General features: G+C 39.0%; 1 protein-coding gene across 1 annotated transcript in view; it reads right to left on the bottom strand.

Moving 5' to 3' along the window:
* Positions 1-3,785: 3,785 nt before the first annotated feature.
* SYT10 (synaptotagmin 10) overlaps positions 3,786-22,654 on the bottom strand; it is a gene marked incomplete at both ends in the record, with an annotated part of 58,313 nt that continues 39,444 nt past the window's right edge. The window contains 4 exons of the mRNA XM_080939410.1: positions 3,786-3,857; positions 6,744-6,873; positions 10,438-10,609; positions 12,069-12,189. Coding sequence (XP_080795536.1) covers positions 3,786-3,857; positions 6,744-6,873; positions 10,438-10,609; positions 12,069-12,189 — 495 coding nt within the window. The remainder of the gene's footprint in view (positions 3,858-6,743; positions 6,874-10,437; positions 10,610-12,068; positions 12,190-22,654) is intronic.

The raw sequence follows: 22,654 nt of genomic DNA, 5'->3' as shown, positions 1-22,654 counted from the left end.
TTGGTTAGTTGTTAATCATAGGAGATTAAGCAGTTACCTTAATCTTAACTGACATATTATTGGATAAATATTGATCTTTTAATGAAAAAATTCTTAATTAAGAGAACACTCAGGAGGTAACATTCTGGAAACATTGTTTTATGTAATTGGCTCTTTATCCCGTGTAAAATATTAAACTCATTTTGTCCTAAATATTGGGTCCTCACAGCAGGTTTATATAAATCATATCCTGAGCTATGTCACTGAGTGATAATTAAATGCTGAGTCATGGGGTTTCGGACAGTATTCGAGAATTTACTCTCCACTAAGTGTTAAAATATGAAAGAATTCCTTTTTTTCCCTACATCCCCATATGGTTGTTTTTAATGCTTTGATATCCTTTCCAATAACTACATGGTTACCTAAATTATCTTAGGCTTAAAAAAATCTATTTGTTGACAGTAGTATTCCTTTAGTCTAAAAATTACAAGCACTGAAGCCAACGGGGTCAGCTTAGGACAACTAATTATTGTAAGACCAAGTTGTGACACAGGTCTTATTTTCTTTACATTTAACAAGAGACCTAATGGTTTCTCTAGGCCCTAACAACCCAATTCTCTAACTATTTGCAAATAAACAGATGGGTAATATTACAGCTATCATGACAAAAGTCAGAGAAATTCTGCTCACGAATACTATCAAGTAGTCTTTTTGAAGAGGTAGAAAAATTGACTTGTCCTCAGAGTTAAAATCTTATGTTCCTTTATTGTAATAATTCCTGGCTGCTTGGACATCTCGTCCTGGAATCAATTATATTCTGTTTTAGAGAAACTAGAATTGGTATTGGAATGAGATTTTTAACTTCTTTTTATTAAAACTTCTGAAGTAACTAGAGACTGCTAGTTCTTTATTGACCCTGGACACTTTTAAAAGAATAAACACACCAGGAGAATACGCACGGTTGTGAGTGTCAGTTACACATCACAACCAAGTAGCTCAAATACATTTGCTCTAATATAAACCCTGAGTCGGTATTGATCGTTTGTGAACTCCTTGCAGTAACTAGCATGTGCGTGCCCCACGAAACTCTGTGTGGGGACATGATTGGCTCCACTTTCTGCCACTCCTTCCCCGGCATTTGTCCTAACATTTGTGACTGAACTGAGCGTGTCTGAATAGGGTGAGTTTCACGTGTAAAGTGCTGGCAACACAGGGTGGCCTGAGAAAGGAAACAGGAACTGTTGAGAAAAGTGGATTAGGAAGCCAGTGATCGTGCCTGGCCCTTTAGACTAAAATTGAATGTAGGGTACCAGTGAAGAAGAAGAAGACGAAAAAAAAAAAAAATCAAGACTCCAAACCAGTCAGCTTCTGGTTTTGTGATAAGATTGTGCACTGGACACATACCGGTGTCTGTCATATTCGGTACTTAGCAACAGTGCTGTCCCGCCCACAAGGCAACACTGAATCCTTTCCCTAGATGCATACATATAGCGGTAAGTCCCTGAATGAATCCCTGAAATTGGGACTTTAGTGAATACTCAGACAACGTCTGCTGCATCCACCTGCACTGATGCGCATGCGCTTCCACGAGTGAGTCGGGAGCAGAGGGTATCTGGAACGCTGAACCGGGAAGCTAACAGTAGCTCACGAGCAGAGAGATGTTTCTGTGTGTGGCTGGGTAAGAGTGAGCTGCGTAGGACCCGTAAGGATTGTATCTTCTCCGAATGAACTGTTGTTCTAATGCACTCGACATTAACGGAGAGACACTTGTGGATTTGCTCTTTTTAATCTCTCTCATAGCATAGTAAATGCTTTGATGCACCGACTTAATTCTCGTGTAATTTTGGGTTTCATTCCCACCCCCAATCTTATTTTAATCTACTCGCCTCATGTTTAAAACCTCCTGGCTACCTGTCAGTTTTCTTTTGTTCTTAAGAAGGTTTAGCCAGTTCTTCTTAGGAAATTAGCTGTGATTTTTCAACGAGTCTGTATGTTATCATTTTGAGGGAAAATGCACACTTTATGGATTTGAGAAATGTCACAACCATATCTACTAAAAAAGCCTCTCCCCAAAATTTTATCATATTAAGATGATGAGGGTTTTCCTCTCCATTTGGTGGTTTGCATTTCACAGTAAAACAAAGACTTCAACAGAAGTTGACATCTTGAGTCATTCTGTAATAAGTAGGGTTATTTTGTTTGTTTGATTGGTTTGACAGGGCTGTCAAGTGTTTTCAGGTGCATTTCTCTTATTTTTAATGAGAAAAAGTTTAGTCGTATGTCTGCATTAGCTGGACGCAGCGATTTTTCCAAAGCTTTAGGCAGAACTGAGTTTACGCTATAACTATTAATAGGAGAAATGCTTGCATCCTGGTTAACAGCAATTGAATCTTTACGAGAGAAACGCCAATACTTTAAAATTACAATTTCTAGTATTTGAAATAAGGGATTTTATAAAAGATTCCTAATTTTTGATAAAACTTTCTCATCCTGATGAACTTGTTTAAAAAATTTCAAATATAAATTTTCTCCCCCTTTAGAAACCTTACTGTGAAATAAGCTTTAAATATGCACACCTCAGAAGCAAGGTTATTGTAATTCTGTCTAGACTCCTTCCAATAGGGTCTTAAAGTGAGATAGCAAGAAGCTGACCTGATTTCAAAGAAAGTTCTATCTTGTAAAAAGAAAAGGCATCTGCATAGGTTTTTTTCTTCCTCTAATGGTCTGACTATTAATCTGTCCTTTCATTAAAGAGCTGGCTGTCTGGACCTTTGAAATGTATTTTTTTTTTTATTAAGTGTGAAAGTTGCACTGTTTACAGCATGCATCTATATTTTGTCCTTGAGAGACTGTCTAGCTCTAGCTCTAGGAATGAGTGACAGGCTCCTGAGTGGGAGGAGTCAACACCTGTCTATCTAAAGGACAATGTGCACAGAGAGCTTTGCTGGACCTTTGGTTTCTATTAAGTGTGATCCATCAAAGGCTTGGGGGTCACATGACAGCTCCAAGTTCCAGGACCAACACACCCCAGTACTAGAGAACCTTGAAAGACAAACATGACTGTAGCCACTTAAGAGGACCTCAAGCGACACTTGAGGTGAAGATTACTAGGGGTTTTTAAACTATCCACCAGCAGTACAACAGGTGTCTGACTAATGTAACAGTAAGACACTGTGAGCTGGGAGTGGCGTTAACCAGGCGCTCGACATCACTTGGTACATGTAATACTTCAAATGACTCTTCATTTTGCAGCTTAGCTGAGCATCCCCAAAACAGAAGCTCAAGAGACAAAGCTCAATGGTGAGAATGCTAATCATGGAGGGTAAAACTATTATCAGACACATGACCTTAGTTAGGATTCGAATGAGTTGATTCCATGGAATTAATTTAAGTATGCACGTTAAAGTTCGAATAGAGCTGTGTATACAGTTGGAAATGACATGTTTCACTATTTCCACACAACACAGGCATAAACTATGTTTAATTTTACATACATGGGGAGTCTCTTCCAAAAAAATACTTATTTCTTTGCTTAGGCAAAGAATTACACCATATTAAAACACTGTGCTAGTAGAGAACACATGGAAATAAAACACCATATGTAACTAAGGACTGTAAGTACTCAAGTAGAATGCATCAAAGTCAAAACCAAATAAGCCAAAGGAAGTCATACATCAAGTTAATAATTATCATGGGTATATTTTAAATTAAGAAGTCAAATATTCTCTGTGTGTGTTTTCTGTGTGTATGTGATTCGATGAGCACATGGTTCTAGGTCTTTCTGTGATATGATCTTATGGAGGCTTTTATGGTGTGGACGGTGGCCTGGGAGAAGAACAGGATCCTTGACTATCAAAGCTGGTTGCCCGGCCCGGTAACTGAAAGACAGGAATTTCATAATATATGACCCAATAAAGAAAAAAAAAATGACACATAATGGAAATCGTATCTCTCTGTTAACGTGGAAGTTCACACACAGTTTGCAAATTTCTGAAGAGATTTATATAACCTCCATATTCTTCAGAACTTACCTTCTAAGGCAGAGTGAGAACACACGTATTTCCTGTAATTCACAGCACTTGGATATAAAAGGCATATAGAATAATGTCAGTCAGCAACCTTTATGTCTTTAGAAGAGTCCCACACTTTACGGGAGATATTTATTTTATTTTATTTTTCCTATGTTGTCACCATAAGAGTAGCAAGAACTTGTAGACCTAAGAGACTTATGATAGTTTGAATGAGAAATGGCCCCATAGACTCACATATTCAAGGACTGTTTGGAAAGGGTATGGAACCTTTGGTAGACATGGCCTTGTTGGGTAGGTAGGCTTTGGAGGTTTATACTCTCAGGGCCCTTCAAGTTTGTTCTGTTTCTTGGATGTAGATAAAAATGTGCTCTCTGCTTCTTGCTCTGACTTCCTACCACTATGTTTCTACTCTAGATCACATCCAAAGGGCATAATATATAACGTATTATATGTTATATAGTATGTCTTATATTGTATATTATATATCCTAGACTGTATTATATATATATATATATATATATATATATATATATATATATACATTTATATATATTTCTATTATATTATATCCAGAGGACATTCCTCTAGAAACATAAGCAAAAAAAAAAAAAGCTCTTTCTTCTGAAGACCAGTTTTAATTTTGGTATTTTATCATAGCAACTAATTGCAATAAATTGAAGGTCATACTTCCTTTTCTTTGAAGCAGGAATGGATTTTCATCTGGAGGATTAATATACTGAAAAGGTAGCTTGTCACATGGGAATCCCAAGTGACCAGAAGAATTCTTATGATCCTTGCATTTTAAGAGTTAATGGAACACACACACACACACACACACACACACACACACACACACACACACATTAATGGAGCACCTTGCCTGACTGTATGATTTCTACAATGAAGAACACGGACCAACCATCTGAACCTGTATGCAAGCCCCAATTAAATGCTTTCTTTTATAAGTTGCTTTGATCACGATGTCTCTTTACAACAATAGAAAAGTAACTAAATGCATGTCTCTGTATGTGTGTGTATGTGTGTGTCTTTGTATGCGTAGGTCTGAGTGTATGTGTCTGTCTGTCTGTATGTATGTATGCATGTGTGTATATGTCTCTCTGTGTGTGCATGTATGTCTGTTTGTATGTGCATGTCTGTGTAAGTGTCTTTATCTGTGTTGTCTATGCATGTATGTATGTGTGTCTTATGACTTACACTAATTATGAAGTCAAGAAAAGTTTTGTAACATTTATATATAAATGAGTTATAACTGTTATTGCTTTTCTATGTCCACCCCATTTTTCAAATAATGACACAGAGGCTTATTTATTTATGAATTAATGCCTAGGCCTTAACCTATGCATGTTCATAGATTACTATAAGCTAGGCTTGCTTCCAACTAGATCATAACTTAACTAACCTGTTTATACTAGTCTATGTGTGCCACATAGCTGGTAACCTCTCCTCAGTTTCACACACCCGACTTCCTTAATGTTTTGGTGGTGAATTTCCACACCCCTCTATTTCCCAGAGTTCCCCTCTCTTTCTCCCTGAAGTTCTGCCTATTCTTTTCTGCTTTGCTATTTGCCATTCAGCTCTTTATTGACTGGTTAATGCTTTTACACAGTGCATAAGAGATTATCCCTAATGGGGATCTGGAGTAGCAGTTTACTTCCATTGCCTGAACATGAAAGGTTTGCTCCATTCCCATAGAATGTCTTGAATAACACAGCCATGGTCTCATTCCTTTAACTAAGTTGAGACTGAAACCTTGTCCTACTGATACAATTGGTCAGTTACAGTGCACGGTCTTTCCCGTTTGAAAACCACAGCTTAGTGCACAAAACAGCAACTTACTCCTCAAAAAGGCTAAAGTGTTATTTATTTATTTCATGGCTATTAAGTGTTCATTCTATGAAACTTCACAAAGTGCTTTCTATCCTTCTGTGAACACCCATTATGTCTCTTGATGTGGCTCTTGAGGAACTTCTGCCAACTGAGTCTGTGGGAAAGAAAGGCATTAAACAAAGCAATATTTTATACCTCCAGCAGACCAACGTTGACCAAAAGTTCTAAGAGATAAAACAGGTAATCCTCTTTCCTTACATAACTCAGGCAGGGACACAGCTGTCAAGACCCGGTATTGAGTCTGTCTGTGTGGCATAGTGTAGGTTGCTCCTACTGCAGAGGTATAGTAGAAACTTAGAGATGGTCAAGCACTCACCAAGACTTGTAATTAAAGTCACATAGCATGGTCAGAGTTTGACCACGGCTAAGTTGGTGTTTAAATATTTCAAATCTCTGTATGTTCTTTCCAACTTGCATCTGGGATGTACCCAGAGGTATCAGATGACAGCAATTAGTTAAGGATTTATAAATGAAAAGGGGATTTAGGGAAAACAACAAATCAGCGTCAGAGCTCAGTTCCTACTGAGTAATGACCATGCCCCTGGTCACTGACAAAAGCCTAGGGCTATGCAAAGGAAAAGACATAGTCCTTTCACAGGCTCACTGAACAAGGATCCACAGGCATCTAGAGGGCTTAATTTTTTTTCTTTCAATCCCTCAAGTCACACAGAACTTTGGGTAGACAATGTTAGAGACTCTGAAACAAAAGCAAGAGCATGTATTGTCATATAGGTGAATAAATGAAATGTCAAATGAAAGTTAACAGATAAAAAATGTTTAAGCAATAGCAGTAACTGAGGTCAGAGGTGGCACCAGCATCCTTACCTCCAGCAAGGGGTGCCAGTGTGTGATTGGCTTTCGGTGATAGGCCAGCATTTCATTCCAGTGGTCTCTCCCAAGACCCTCAGCATCTAGTCCAGTTCGACACACGCCTATGACCTCATTGTGTCCCACCCTAGGATTTGAGGAAAATGATATTTTCATTGTCACAATTTCAAAAGGAAGTGGAATGTTACACATTTCAGTAGAATTTTAAACTCATCATCAAAGCCGTAAGTCCTGTAGTAAGTTGTGGTAGTCTCTGGACTCAGACTTCACTTTTTGTGTTGTTTGTGATCCATGGTCAATCACTGTCTGAAGATATCAAACACGACGTTCTAGAAAAACATGATCCACTGATATTACACAGTGGTTTATACACACAGTATATTGCTATAATTTTTGTAATTTATTATTTGTTATTGCTAGCCTCTTCTTGTGCACAATTTATAAAGCAGGCTTCATGACAATCTGTACATGTAGGAAGAACCATATTTATGAGACCGAATACTGTTTTTGGTTTCCATTATGTAGGGAACATGTTGAAACATTCCTTACAGAGAAGAGATTGTTGTATTTCCCTTTTGATTTTGATTAAATGGAAATTCCTAAATAAAAATTAACTAGGCCACGGGTGGGGCACAGCTGAGAGGTGGGGACAGGAGAATCAGAATTTCAAGTTCATCATCAGATACAGAAAAAGTTTTGAGGTCAGCCTGGGGTATATGGGATCTTATCTAACCAACCAGCCAGCCAGCCAGCCAGCCAGCCAGCCAGCCAACCAACCAACCAACCAACCAACCAACCAACCAACCAGCCAGCCAACCAGCCAACTAGCCAACAAAAAGATGCAAAGATAATTTACTAAACAACATCAAGATACAAAATAAATTTGTATAAGAATCTCTCAGACTTTTTCAGCTCTCTGCCATGTTGACAATGAGATCACATGCATAGGAAACACCAGCAGACTCCCCCTCTGCCCCCCCCACTTATACAATGATGCTTTCTGGGAGGGAGCCCCATCAAAGCCCCACACTGCAAAGAAAATCCCACTCTTACCACAGGGCTTGCTCTGCAATGGTGCTTAGACTGCATGCCAAGAGGAAAGTGCTCACTTTCTTGTATAAAAGTCTCTATTTTACTGGCTCTAAATTACAAGAGTACGTATGCTATTGCTGTTAGTATAATTAAATATGGTAGGGTTATGTTTAGTTGCAACACTGTGACTTATCACTGCATAACAAAGCATACTGTTTGACATTACTATTTTCTATTAATGCCCTGTTTTCACTGCAACCACTAGCAATGGTAGCTGATATTTATTTTTTTTTGTTTTTGATATTAAAATATAATTATACCTTTATTTCCATTTCTCCCTCTTAATCCTCTCAAATACTGCTTCCCACTTTCCTTGATATTCACGGCTCCTTTAATTAAATGCTACTGCATGCGTATATGTACCTGTTTAGACACATATATCTTAGTTGTTTAGTCTGTGTAATAACACTTGTATATATGTTTCTAAGGCTGGCTGTTTGGCACTGAACAACCTATGCCTAGGGAAGACCACCTCTCTCCCAGCTTTCCTCAGTTGCCTATAGTTTTTTTTTTTTTTTTTTTTTTTTTTGGTGTAAGTTTGGGGCCTAGTGGGCTTTTCTCTATCCACTTTGGTGTGACAGTTGGTGTAGTCCTTGATTAGGTCACATTGAGGCAGTCATGTTTGGTGACATTTTATGGGTGTAGCTTCTGATATTATTAGGAGACCCAATTTCACAGCAAACTCCTTGACCCCCTGGATCTTCCAATCTTTCTACCCATCTCTTCTGCAATGTTTCCCAGACCCTAGGTGGGGAAATGTTTTGTAGATGTATCTACTGGGACTCGGTTAACTAATATTTTTGAGAGTCCACTATGTAAAGATAGTTTTCCAAGTGTTTTGAGTTTAATGATACAACTAATCCCATGCCCATGACTCTGACTCTATCATCTTATCTCATAAACAAACAAACAAACAAACAAACAAAAACCCATGATATCTAGAAGAGTTCCTAAGAGTCAACAGCAGAAGCTGATCTCTCAGTAAAGTCAAGGCAGGCCCTAAAAAGCTCGTTTCCTTCCCCTTATCCCTTTTGAGATGGGATCTTATGTAGCTGAGGCTTCTCTCAGACTCACCACGTAGCTGAGAATGAGCCTCCTGCCTGTGATTTCTGAGTGCTAAGATTACAGGTCTTACTTAACTTTCTTAATCTGTTTCATGAAACACAATGTAATTGAAAGAATTTAAAAGACTGTCTACTGAATTAAAGTGATGGGGATAATTTTAAGATGCTCCGGTATGTTTTCAACTCTTCTTCTATGTAAATTCTTCTCAATATCAAGCTTCTCAGCAGGAATATTTGTAGCAGTGACTTTTATAATCCTGATTTATGTGATATTGGGATCTATTTTCTTAACATTGGCTTGGTGACATGCTCGGCTGTCATCTGAGAAATCAATCGGAATAGTTGCTAAAGCAAAATAGAGTTGTTCATGAAGACAGTTACAATATTTTAAGGTTTGAGATGTGGAATAATTCAAGATTTTTTAAATTAATTAATTAATGGGGGGGCTGTGTTTAAGACACTGAATGGCACATTTCTATTATTCCCCATAGTGTTCAATTAATATTCTCTTAGGCATTTTATACTCATGTTCCAAACAAGTGGTAGAGTTATCAATGAAGAAATGTACAAAAGCAATAAGCAATGTCACAGCCTTCCAGGCTGCTACGGGTCTTCCCTCCCATTATCACCCCAGTTCCACAAGATGTTAACAGTTTACCAGTTGAGGAATTTAAGAAGCAGGAATTTATTTAAAAATGGTCCACAGCACCATGCCACGCTACCCCTCCCCCATACTCTCTGTCCTTGGCAATGGCCACCCTTTTGCAGCTCCCTGCCATTGACTCTGCTTACATTCCTAGCAACCTGGTAAAATCAAGACTCTAGAGGCTCATAACTCATCAATCAGATTTATACAATAAATTCCTACTCCACAAAACATCCACACAATAAACTCAGGGTCAATTGATATTGGTATAAACTGCCCACCTAGATAAGATAGATTGTCCTATACTATCACTTATAAGATATTAATAGCTACCTATGGCTATTTGAAGCCACACAGAGATGGGTCATCTTCATACTCCTCCATCTTGGCTTCTCCTTCTCTTCTCTCTTCTCTGCGTTTCCAAAACTCTATTCCCTCCTATCTTTTTCACTGTCCAATCACAGACCTTTCCTTATCTTGTGCCTGCCCTCAGCTGTGTATCAACAACAGGAAGCGAACTTTATAGACATGCTTCACTGGCCCATGATACTGGCTTATTCTAGAGCTGGGGTGAACACCACTGTTCTTGTGTGGTATCCCCTCCCATAAAGCCAACTTTGAACTGTGATATTTGTTATTCTGAAGAAAGGCTTCTGAATAGTTTCTCTGTGTGTCACGAACTCTCATATTACTTCCAGGCTTGCCCTTTCTTCAGCCCCAAGTAAGGCTGCTTTGGAGGTGAGACCAAACCAAAACTAAGACTACAGATTCTAATGGTTTTCCTTGTGGTTTTAAGTTACAGCTGCTGTTTACAGTGAGCAATCTGTGCTATGCATCCTGGCTATGACTATTTGATGATCTGCATCACAGACAAGCAGCCTCCACCCACCTGTCATAATCCATGACAGCAATGCACAGGCTGACCTGGTCCACGTTCTCGGGGGGGATGTCGAAAATAATGGCTTCGTTGTACACAGGATTCAGAGTATTTTTCTTTGTAGTTGTTTTCCGCTTTTTAAGTCTTCGGCCCTCACACATCAGAGACACTTTGACATAAGGATCTATGAGATGGAAGACAATTTTATTCAAATGAAAGCATCCATAGTAATGCACAAAACACGCTCTTTCGTTTCTACTAAGCAATAAAGTGTACGTGAGCTCTTCAGTATTAATAATTTTAAATTTAAATAGCTTACTTTGAGGGCTACAGACTCTTGATCTTATTTTGTCTGTTTCTACAGTCATAAGTCTTTAGACTCAGATTTTAATTTTTGGGCATTTTTAGCAGTAGAAAAAATGAATCTCTGTATTTTGAGGAGCAAAAGGTATTCTGTTACTAGAGTTATGTACATACTGGTGCATGCAAGGGGACAATGCCAATACCTAATCTCAGAAATATTTTTTAATACCTGGAAGACCATTCTAAGCAAGATTGTTTTTTTTTTTAAATGAGCAGCCACCTCTTAAAAAGAGAGTGAGGGCTAGTTACCCTCTGCTTCCCCCTCATATCTCTGATGGTATTCTTTGCTTCTCACAAGCTCAGTAGCTCCTTTGCTGATGCATATGCCTGCTGTGAGGTAGAATTAGATCATACTCTTCAAACTCAACACTTGTGAGGAAAAGCTTCACATAACCGAGGAATAACTTCAAATTTTATAATAACCCTGATACTGTTCTGCTTGGTTCAAAACACACAATCAAAGAGCAGAATAAACAATAGCATGTTGGGCGCCTTGTTGACATTCAACATGTATTGACCCACAGTTTTTCACTAGTTTACAAAATTTAATTTGGGGATAAAAATCCCTAATTAAGATGTTAGCAGAGTACACATAAAAAGGATAAACAGTAACTCGCCCTTTTCTTTGCCATCTGCTGGTTTGTATCACTTTATAATTCTTGAGGCAAACACTGCAACAAAAATTTATGTCCAACACCATAAAAAGAAGAGAGAAGGAAGCGCCGTGTTTCATTCCTTTGTTAAATTTTTCCCCAAGAGAAATTTCTCTCAAGAGTTTGACATATTGCTTTTGTTTGTTTCTTGTAGTGTCTTTAGACATTCCCAGTGTTTACTAGAAAGATGTCAAGAATGTAAATGCAGTGGTGAGCTTACATTTTATCTCCTTTCTGCAGACAAGTAAAGGGAATAGATTCAATCTAACAAAATTTTGTACGGTATTGATTTATAGTGGAAAGTCTAAGGATCTTCTCTTGCAAACAGGCTAGCTGAAAGCTTGGGAGAACAAAGAAAATTAGGCATTTCTAGACAAGATTAGGTCAGGAAGAAAGACAGAAAGGAAGGAAGAAAGGCAAAACCAAAGTTCAAAGTCAATCTATGGATAGTTTTCAAAGATTTCATAATTTTAATGTTATCTAAAAGGTGGTTGATAACATTTTAATTTGTAATTCCTCCTTCTGCTTTTATCTTATTCCACAGCAGAGAAATTACTAAAAGCCACACAACTTTAGATGTATAAAATTATTTGTCCAGGAATATGCTATTGACCACTGTGTACACACCTGATGATCCGGTAATGTCCATTGCTTTCAGGTTTCTGCACTTGATGACCGTCAAGGTCATACGTCCAGCAGTTGGCAAATAGCAAAGGGAAAACATGATTTCGCCCAGGTCTATGCTTTCCTAGAGAGGAAATTGATACTGTTAGTAATTCCAATCACCAGACAATGAAAGAAAAATCAAACGGAAGATTGGTGAAAGATTTGCATTAATAGAATATTGGAAAATTTTAAATAATTTCATTGAGAATTAAGACAACACATAACTGATTTTTTATGAATGGAGTTAGTAAAAAGAGTCCATCCCAGTTGCGCACTTACCATCTGTAACTTAGCAGAGGACCAGACTGCTGATGCCACTCACTGACCGCCTTTATCTTGTTTGTCACAATGAACAAGAGGCAGCCCAGAGTAATCAGAGCCTGAGGCCAAACCTAGTAGGCACCTAGTAGGAAACTGTTCTTCATTTTCTCTCATCTCTGCATCCAAACAAGCCAGAGCAAGTCTCTACGCTACTACAAATTATGCCATATATTTCTGACTCTTGGAATCTACTGTACTGTGACTGGTCAAGCCACTATATGCAACCAGGAGCAAGTGGCCTCTAAAACTCACCTCTACTTCAAAAATTAAGCCTCTCATATCAAAGTGATCAGTTATAAAATGAAAAGCAAATTTTATTTATACACACACACATACATACAGACTTACTCTTTCTACACACACACACACACACACACACACACACACACACACTGCATCTTACAGGTACATGCATGTAGAGGCCAGAGACTGATGTTAAGAATCATTCTTTATTGACTTTTCACCCTTTAAGACAGTGTCTTTCAATCAAACCCAGAGCTCACCAGCGCGCTATGATGCTATGGCTAGTTTTGGAAGCCAGCTTTCTCTGGGAATCCTATCTCTGCCTTCAGAGACTAGGAACTACTGGTGAACCACCAAACCCACCTGATACACACACACACACACACACACACACACACACACACACACACATCAATCAGGGGATCTGAACTCAGGTCCTCACACAAATGCTTAGATCATTGAGCTATATCCTCAGCTTTTAGCTGCTTGACTTTTTATCTTGGAGTTGGCTGTTTAGATACTCTTCAACAAGACATCACCCTAAGGCAGCATCTAGCCTGTCTCCTCCCCATGTCCCTCCCATGTCCCCTTCCATGCCTCTCCCAGATCCTTCACAGATTTTCATAACCACAGCATGGAGTTAATTCATTGTCTACAATTCCCCTTTGGTTTCTTTCCCTGTTGCTCATATACAATGTCCAAGATAACAAGGCTCCTGTCCTATTTTAAATAGAAAGACATGGTTTAGTCGTGGCTGTCAGTATTTGAAAACCTTGGTTCTGAGGATTAGACCCAGGATTCTACAAATGCTAGTCAGTATGTCCTCAATCATTTGGTTTTTGAAGAAATGATTAAATGACAGTTACTCTGGATCAACACTGACTTATATTAAGTTTCACTGACATATTAGAAATGTCCCTAGAATTCTGATATAGATGTATGTGCTATCATTGCAGAGCTGGTGAGTGAGCATGAAAATAAAAATGGTGAGTACAATGAGAATTAAGGATTTCTCTCTAAGGGCGGGTTAAAGGATTTGATGAAATCATTTGTAAAGACCAAAAAAAAAAAAAAAAAAAAAAAAAAAAAAAAAAGTTGATTTTGTTTGGAGAAAACACAGTCCTAATTTAGTACCCAGGATCACAGAACTAAGTTTTTAAATGTCTTTTGTGTCTCAGGGCTGGAAAGATGCCTCTAAGCCTGGTGACCTAAGTTCAGTCTTCGTAAAGGACTCCACATGCTAGAAGGCAAGCATTGACTCCGGAGTCCTCCAAGCTGTAGTCTGACATCTGACTCCCACAGTACATTTTGGCAAATGCGCACCCACATTAACACAAAAAATAAATGAAACACATAATACATTTAAAAAAAATCCTTTCTTCTCTGAAGTATGAAGTCAGAATTTTGATTGGCATCACAGTCAGCCTGTAGGTTGTATTCGGCTATACGGCTACCTTCTTGGGATGGACTCCATGATAAGCTTTGGAGGGCTTCTCATCTTCCTTGTCTTATCCCTTGGTATATTAAAGATTAGTTGCAAAGGTCTTTCCTTTCCTGATTGTACTTATCCCATCCCATCCTCCCTTTTAAATGGGAGTGCTTCCTTGATCTTTTCCTTGGCATGTTTGTTACTGATACTTAGGAAGGCCATTGACTGTCTGTTGGTTTGTATCCTGTCACTTTCCAGAAAGTGTTTATCAGCTTTAATAGTCTTCAGGGTCCTTTATGTACATAATCACAACTTCTGCAAATGGGGATACTTGAAACGCTTCCCCCTCTTTATCTCTTTCTCTTGTCTCTCTTAGCTTTTACTAAGACCTAAGACTTCTGAGCACACTATGAATTGGGGTAGAGAAAGTGGGCAGCCTTTTCTTATTCCTACTTTTAGTGGAAATGCTTGGAGACTTTTCCCCATTTAGTATAATAGTGGGTGCAAGTTTGTGGGAACATAGAAGGTTCCAAATAGTGAAAACAATTTGGAGCCAAAAGAATAATGCAGGAGGTAAAATCGTATTGATTTATGCTATGCTACAAGCCATGACACCGAGAACCAGCACTGTGTTGGCACATACACAAAGTGAGACCAATGAGTAGAACAAAGGACCCAGACAAAACCTAACAGCAACAGCCACACGATGGCAACAATCCACAGTGGAAAAAAAGACAACTTTCCTGATGGTGCAGAGAAACACTGGATGTGCTGAATTCCTTTCTTTTGTCCTGTAATACAATCAGATCCAAACAGATCAAAGACCATTGAAACTATTGAAGGAAACAGTGGGGGAAACATTTCAAGAAACTGACATTGAGAAGATTTTCTGAATAGAAATCCAGTCACATGAGAAATCAAGGTAAAAGTGAACAAACAAGACCTTCATCAAGTTCAAAACCTTCAGCACAGCAGAGGACATGGTTAACCCAGTGAAGAGGCAGCATAAGAGAATGGGGAGAAACCTATGCTACTTACATATCAAAGAAAGGATTGATATCTTGGATATGCAAATAATGCAAAACCTCAAACAACCCAAATGGTATTTAATAAAACTAATAAAACAAGCAGTCAGCTCCCAAAAGATGAACTTCAAATGACTGATATGCATATAAAAATATGCTCAACTTTACAAGCCACTAGAGAGATGTAAATGAAGGGTTGAGGGGATGGTTCAGTGGATAAAGCACCTGCCACACAAGCATAAGATTATGAGTTTTTATTCCTAGAGACATTGGGTATAATGGTGTGCATCTGTCATATCGGTGTTCCGACAATGGCAGGGGGTGGAGACAGAATAACTGAAAAGGAACAGGCCAGCTGTTATATACACAGCTGCAAATAAAGGACTCTTTCTCAAGGTGAGAAGCAAGGACCAACAGCTAAGGTTGTCCTCTGATCTCTAAACATGTACCATAGCACATGGGCACCTATATTAACACATGTGAATGAACATGCAAAGACACACACACACACACACACACACACACACACACACACACACACACACACTCTAAAACTACCTTGCTTTTCTGTCTCTCTCCAGCTCGAATGGTAGTGATTAAGAAACCAAGTAACAACCAGTGTTTTAGACGTCATAGAGAAATGAGAACCCTCACATAGCGCTGTTGGGTAAGTAAACTAATCTAGCCACTATGACAATCAGTATGATGGTTTCACACAAAACTAAATATATATCTATCAGTGACCCAGATGTACTACTCCTGGGTATTTTACCCTTAACTCTAAGTCAACATTCCACAGAGACACTGCACCACAATGTGTACTTTGGTACCATTCACAATAGCTAACATACGGAACTAACCTGAGTGTCCAACAATCGAGAAATGCATAAAGAAAATGTAAGGAAATATGCACAATGGAAAATTTTAACCCACAATGAACAAATTATGTCATATGTAGGGAAGTAGAGACAACTGGAGATAATCTTATCAAGCAAATTAAGCCCTTGTCAGAAAATTAAGTCCCTGTCAGACTGACAGATAAATGCTTTCTCTTATACATGGTTGCTATATTTTTACATAGGTACATAAAGCACACACACACACACACACACACACACACACACACACACACACTTGCACACTTTAATTAGAGAAATATTTTATCAATTGGTCAGTAGCCATAAAGATTGTAAGCAGTGAAATAATCTTAATAAGGCATAAGGAATTCAACACAGATCAGCCAATGATAGATGATGTCTTGTTCATTGGTACACTTTGGCAATGAATGGTTCAATATCTTCCACATAACAAGTCCTGTGTATCAATAACATTTAGCCAACACCATGCTACATGAAGACAACTTCAAAGTATTCCCTCTAAGGTCAGATATAAGGATGCAGATACTCTTCCTTCTTATTCAACATAGGGCTTGAAGTTTTATCTAGAGCAAAAAAAAAAAAAAAAAAAAAACAGGAGAAAATAAAAGGAATAAAATAAGAAAATGGCAGGGAGCTATGCATAAGAGACCCCAAGGGCTCTATCAAAACAATAACAACACCCCTCCCCCACCAAAATAAAACAAACCCTCTGGTAACAAAACAATCACCCACAGAAAAGGAAAGATCACAAAATGAACACACACGACCAGTAGACTTTTCTTGTATTAATGAAAGATATAATGAAAAGGAAATCAGTGAAACAATTCCATTTGTAATAGCCATTAATAATCAAATACCTGGGAAACCAAAGACTTCTATAACAACCCTTTCAGACACTGAAGAAAGAAATTGGAGAAGACACTAGGAGATGGAAAATCCTTCCTTACTCATGGACAGGAAGAATGAAAACTGAAATAGATGTTCTACCAAAAGCAATATATACATTCAAGGAAACCAGAGGGGCACAGGGGCACAATCCATAGACAGATAAACAGATGACAGACAGACAGGCACACCCACACATGCGCACATATAAACACATACAGACACACAGACACAGACCCATACACACTTCTTAAAATATATATGGAGGGAAAAAACCTGGATAGCTAAAGCAATCATTTGCAAAAATACAATTATATGAGACATCACCATACCTGATTTTAAGTTATGTACACAGAGCCATAGGGAGAAAAACAGCATGGCCCTGCTGTACAGATAGATTCACAGAATAATGAAATAGAAGACTTGGATATAAGTACAAATAATTATGAATACTTGATTGTTTTTTTTTTTACAAAGGATCCCAAAATATACATTAAGGGACAGATAGCATCTTTGTGAATAATGCTAGAAGCCTAGTAACATGTAGAAAAGTAAAATTACGATCATGTTATTTTGCCCTGTACAAAACTCAGATTTGTAAATGAATCAAAGATCTTAATATAAGACCTATAAGACCAGATACCTTAGAAGTAGGGTATAGATGCTGTGTGTATACATATATACACACACACACACATGCTAAACCTATATGCTAGATATTACATGCGCTCTCAAACCCCAAATTGGCAGTGCCACTGACAATGTCCTAAGTCACAGTCTGAGATCAGCCAAGGCTGCCCTCGCCCTGGGTAACAGAAGTATTGCTGCCTGAACTCATCATTCCCCAAAACCTTGACGAGTGGGTTTCTGGTCGGGAGACGTCATCACTTCTCTCATCTGTCCCCTACAACCAAATATCTCCAGAATAGACATCTAGTTCCTGGTTAATTCACATAAGCCTTCAGCAGAACTATACTAGTTCCCAGGCTGTTCCCAGGCTGTTACAGCTAACATGCCTACCTCCCACCAAACAACCCCTTTCTTATAACTGGTAAGAATCTCCCCACCATTTTGCTATTCTTTCTTACCCCCAAGAGACAGTTTGAATAACATTTTCTTTTCACCCATGAGATAGTCTAGTCCAGTGGTTTCATTGCACTCCTGACTGAAATATAAATATAGTTAATGGTTTTCTAAACAGGATTCCAGCAACATGGGAAATAAGGCCAACACTTGACACATGGGACATCATGAAGGTACAAAGATTCTCCTCAACAAAGGAAACTGTTAGGGGAGTGAGTGAAATGGGAGAAGAATCTTTTCCAGTTATATATGAAATGCAGGATTAGCAACTAGAATACACAAGAAAATTCACAAAAAATAAACTCAAAGAAAACAACCCAAAGAAAAAATGGGATTTGAACTAAGCAGGAAGTTCTCCAAAGAAAATTTATAAATGGCTAGGAAACGGTGGAAATTCTTATCTATCAGGGGAAATGCAGACTAAACCTAGTCTGAGATTCTATCTCATTTAATGATAACATGTTGGCATGGGTACAGGAGAACAGAACTTTATATACTGTTAGTGGGAATCCAAACTAATACAGCCACTTTGGAAATCAATCTGGACATTTTTCAAAACACTGTAAGTAAATCTACCACATGACCCAGCCATACCAGTCTTTAGCATGTATTCAAATGACTAAATAAATATATATCTGTATATATTTATCAACATATATCTGTATATATTTAATATAGTATATATATATTAGCATATCCAAGCTCATTACCACTCTATTTACAATAGATAGGAAGTCAAATGAGTCTAGGTTTCCAGTTGAATGTAGGGTGGAGATGTGGCAAATGGACACACCAGGATTGTATTCAGCTAAAAAAGAAAAACGGAACAGAATAAAATTATACCGAATGAGGTAAACTACCCTCAGAAACAAAAATGCCCACGTTCTCTCTTCCGTTCGGATCCTAGACTTAGCTCTTCAGTTGTGTTTAGCTTGGAGTGTCTCTCCAAGCCACGGCGCCAGAATAGAGAAGAGAGGCCCAGAGGTGAGTCACCTGAAGGGCAGTGGGTAGTGGTACATAAATACAACAGAAGAGAGGAAATGGTACATTGGGTGTGGGAAGATTCAGACAGAGGGATGGCTGGGCTAAGAAGTAATGGCCACGAACTGGCTGTGAAGATGAAGAGACATGGTCAAGTGCATCGGGCTACATGACAGGAAGGTGCTGTGCAAGCTGCTAGGAGAGAAAAATCATGAGCAGTCTTATCCAGCTATGCACCCTGGCAGCCACAATTACATGGTTACTCTTTGGTGGCATGAAGTCATGGAAATGATGAACATAATTTCAAATTGAATTTAAAGCCTGCTTCACAAGAGGCAGTGCATGCCTGGTTCCGTAACCCTCGGCTAGGGAGGCCATAGTCCCACGGGGACAACCAACTACTAATGTTCTGTTAATTGAATATAAGAGTGCCTTCTACAGGCGCTCCACTTATCTTAATGCCTATAGATTAGTGCACTCCTTGTCTCTCATCAGAGCAACTTCTTATTGTAGTGGACAGAGACTACCACAGAGATCCACAACCGGTCAAAGTCCAGAGAATAACTGAGTGTGGAGTGGCCAGTCCTAAATGGAACATCTGCATCGTTCTCCTTGCTCCAAAGCCACCATCTTGGAAGAGGTGATGAAAAATTTTTAAGAAAACTGTACTTAAGATATAGTATGTGAGAAAAAAATGTCTTTAATAAAAGGGAAAATAGGGAGAGAGAGAGATAGATAGATAGATAGATAGATAGATAGATAGATAGATAGATAGAGAGAGAGAGAGAGAGAGAGAGAATGGCTGCAAAAATTGAACCTTCTTGGAGGTGGTGGGACAGATACACCATGGTCTCATCTGCTGTGGATGCCTGCACTAGATCAAGCTAGTCAATATCCAACAGGGGAGGGGAGATTATGACACTATATCCTGAGCTGAAGAGTGATTGGCAGTTGATGGTACCTGGGGGACAGTCCATTTTCTTCAGAAGTGTGATTTCTGGCAGGACTATCATTATCTGGTGCACATATGCTGTGCACATATGCGTATCGCTAATTGGACTCAGTACAAGAATTTGGAAGGTGGATGGGTGGGACAGATGCTGTTCAGGTGGAGTAGGTAGGAAAAATTAGGGAAAGATATGATCAAAATAGGTTGTGTACACGTATGAAACACATGTTAAAGAGAAAGTAGCGTGATGGATATTCTTGGGTATCAACCTGATGACATCTGGGATTATCTAAAGTTCAAGCAGCTGGGTATCCCTGTGAGGGATTTTTTTAAACTGGATTATGCAAAGTGCAAAGGCAGTATCTCCCTGTATCTGGCTCTTTTGCGGGAGAAAAAATCCACCTTAAATCTGGGCCACACCTGGTGGCAGCCTATGTAAAGGACTCGATGGGAGCTCTTGCTCTTTGTCTGCTTGCCCTCACTCTCTCTGGCAAGTTCTTCTCCATCATCAGTATTAGCATCTTCTTTGGGATTCTGAGGACCAACCGAGACAACTTGTTCATAGACTGCACAACTACTGGATTCTTGGCTTTTCCATCTGGAGACAGACTTGGTGGGTAAGGAGGAAGAAATTCCTCCCTCCTTAGTAGACCACATGCCCCCTCCCCACCTGAAATATTGCCCCTTTCACTTTTGTTCAAGAAAATTATCCTTCATTGTTTGCTAGATCATTGGTGGCTTTCTTTGAAGGAGATGTCAGAATTGGCAATGCTGATCTCTCTCAGGGTATACCTAAATGACTGTTAAACCTATAACCAGCTAAGAGGCTAAGAGGATATCTTATCCCCTTACGTCTTATTGAGTAGATAAATCTAGTTCATGAGAAGATGTTTTATACCACTGATGAGTGTATTCACTCAGAAGTCTGAAGAATGTGTATTGGAATGGATTCCAAGGCTGTGGAATAATGGTAAAAGGAATATAAAAGTAGCACGATTTATTGCTGGTTCTGCACATTATACAGGGACCACACAGACGTGGACAGTGGCAGCATTGTAAGCCCTTTCTGAGACAACCCTGAAATACACCATCAAAGGGAGATCTTCTTAGTAGGCAGAGCTTCGAGCAGGACTCATGGTCTTACATTCTGTTTGGAAGAAGAACTGGACAGATGTATGATGGTTCACTAATTCCTGGCCTGTGGCCAATGGACTTGCTTGGGTAATCAGGGACTTGGAAAGGCCATGACTTAAAAAATGACTGGAAGAAATTTGTGGATATATCTCTCCAAATGGGCCAAGCATGTGAAGAGACTTGTGTTATTCAGCAGAGGAGTTCAACAGTCAAGGAGATAAGATGGCCCATTCTGTAGATTGTTAGCCCCTTTCCCTAGCCATCTGTGCCATTGTGCAACACTCCCATGAACAAAGTGGCCCTGGTGGCAGAGATGGAGGTTACACCTGGATTTGACAATGTGGACTTCCATCCACCAAGTTGACCTGGCTACAGCTGCTGCTGAGTGTCAGGTAGGCCAACAGCAGAGACAACACCAAGACCCTGATCTGTCACTCTTCCCAGGGTGACATGGTCGCAGGTTGACTACATTGTATGATTTCCTCCGTGGGAAGAAAAACACTGTGTCTTTGTTGGAGTAGATGCTTATTCTGGTGATGTATCTGCCTTTCCTGCATGTAATACTTGTGCCAAAACTACCATCTGTGGAATTATAGAATGCCTCATTCAATGTCATTGTATTCTACACAGTATTGTGTCTGACCAAGGAACTCATGTCATAGGCAAAGAAGTGTGACAGTGGGTCCATGATCATGGAATCCACTGGTCTTCACATGTTCCCCATCATCCTGAAGTAGGTAGCCTGATAGAACAATGGAATGGCCTTTGAAGATATAGTTAGAGGGTCAATTAGGTGACAGCAGCCTGGGGGAGTGGGGTTGGGCCAGACCAGGATTTTCCAGAATCAGCATCCTATATATGGTACGGTCTTTGTTAGTCAGGATCTATGGATATAGAAATGAAGGGATAGAAGAGAAAATGATTCTACTCACTATCACCCATAGTAATTCACTGTAAATTTTTTCTCCCTGTCCCCACAATCTTCAGTTCTTCTGTCCTACAAGCTTTGGTTCCAGATCAGGGAGCACTTCTGCCAAAAGACACAATAAACATTCCATTGAACTGGGGGCTCAGACTCCTTTCTAACTACTTTGGACTTCTGATGCCCCTAAAGTAAGGAATAACTAACTGTGTGCAGATTACCCAGGGGAAGTTCGATTGACACTTCACAATGAATAAACAACCCCATATCTAACTTGTCATCTAATGGATCATCTAACAGATCATCTAATGACTAAATGGTCATCTAAGGGATCATGTTGCATCACACAATCTACTAATTTTTCTACTTACTGGATACCAAATCTCATCATTCAAAGATTCTTTTCATGGTTTCAAAAACTCTAACAAGAATGTTTATCAGCTAAGCCATCTATAACATGAAAACACATATGGAATCTAAAAAGACAATTAGTAGCAGAAATAAAAGTAGCCATGAAGACACAATTTAGCTAAAAAGAAGCAAATATTCTAAAAACCGTAATAATCTAGAGTCATTCTGAGTACGGCTATAAGGGGACACACAGAAACATATCTTCTAGATACACAGAAATATGTATTATTAGCGCTTTCTCAAAAGTGTAAACAACACAAAAACTATGAAATACCTTGGTGTGACT

This window comes from Micromys minutus, assembly GCF_963924665.1.
Source record: "Micromys minutus genome assembly, chromosome: 27".
Lineage (NCBI taxonomy): Eukaryota > Metazoa > Chordata > Mammalia > Rodentia > Muridae > Micromys > Micromys minutus.
Note: the sequence above shows the minus strand (reverse complement) of the source record. Positions and strands in the feature narration are given on the sequence as shown.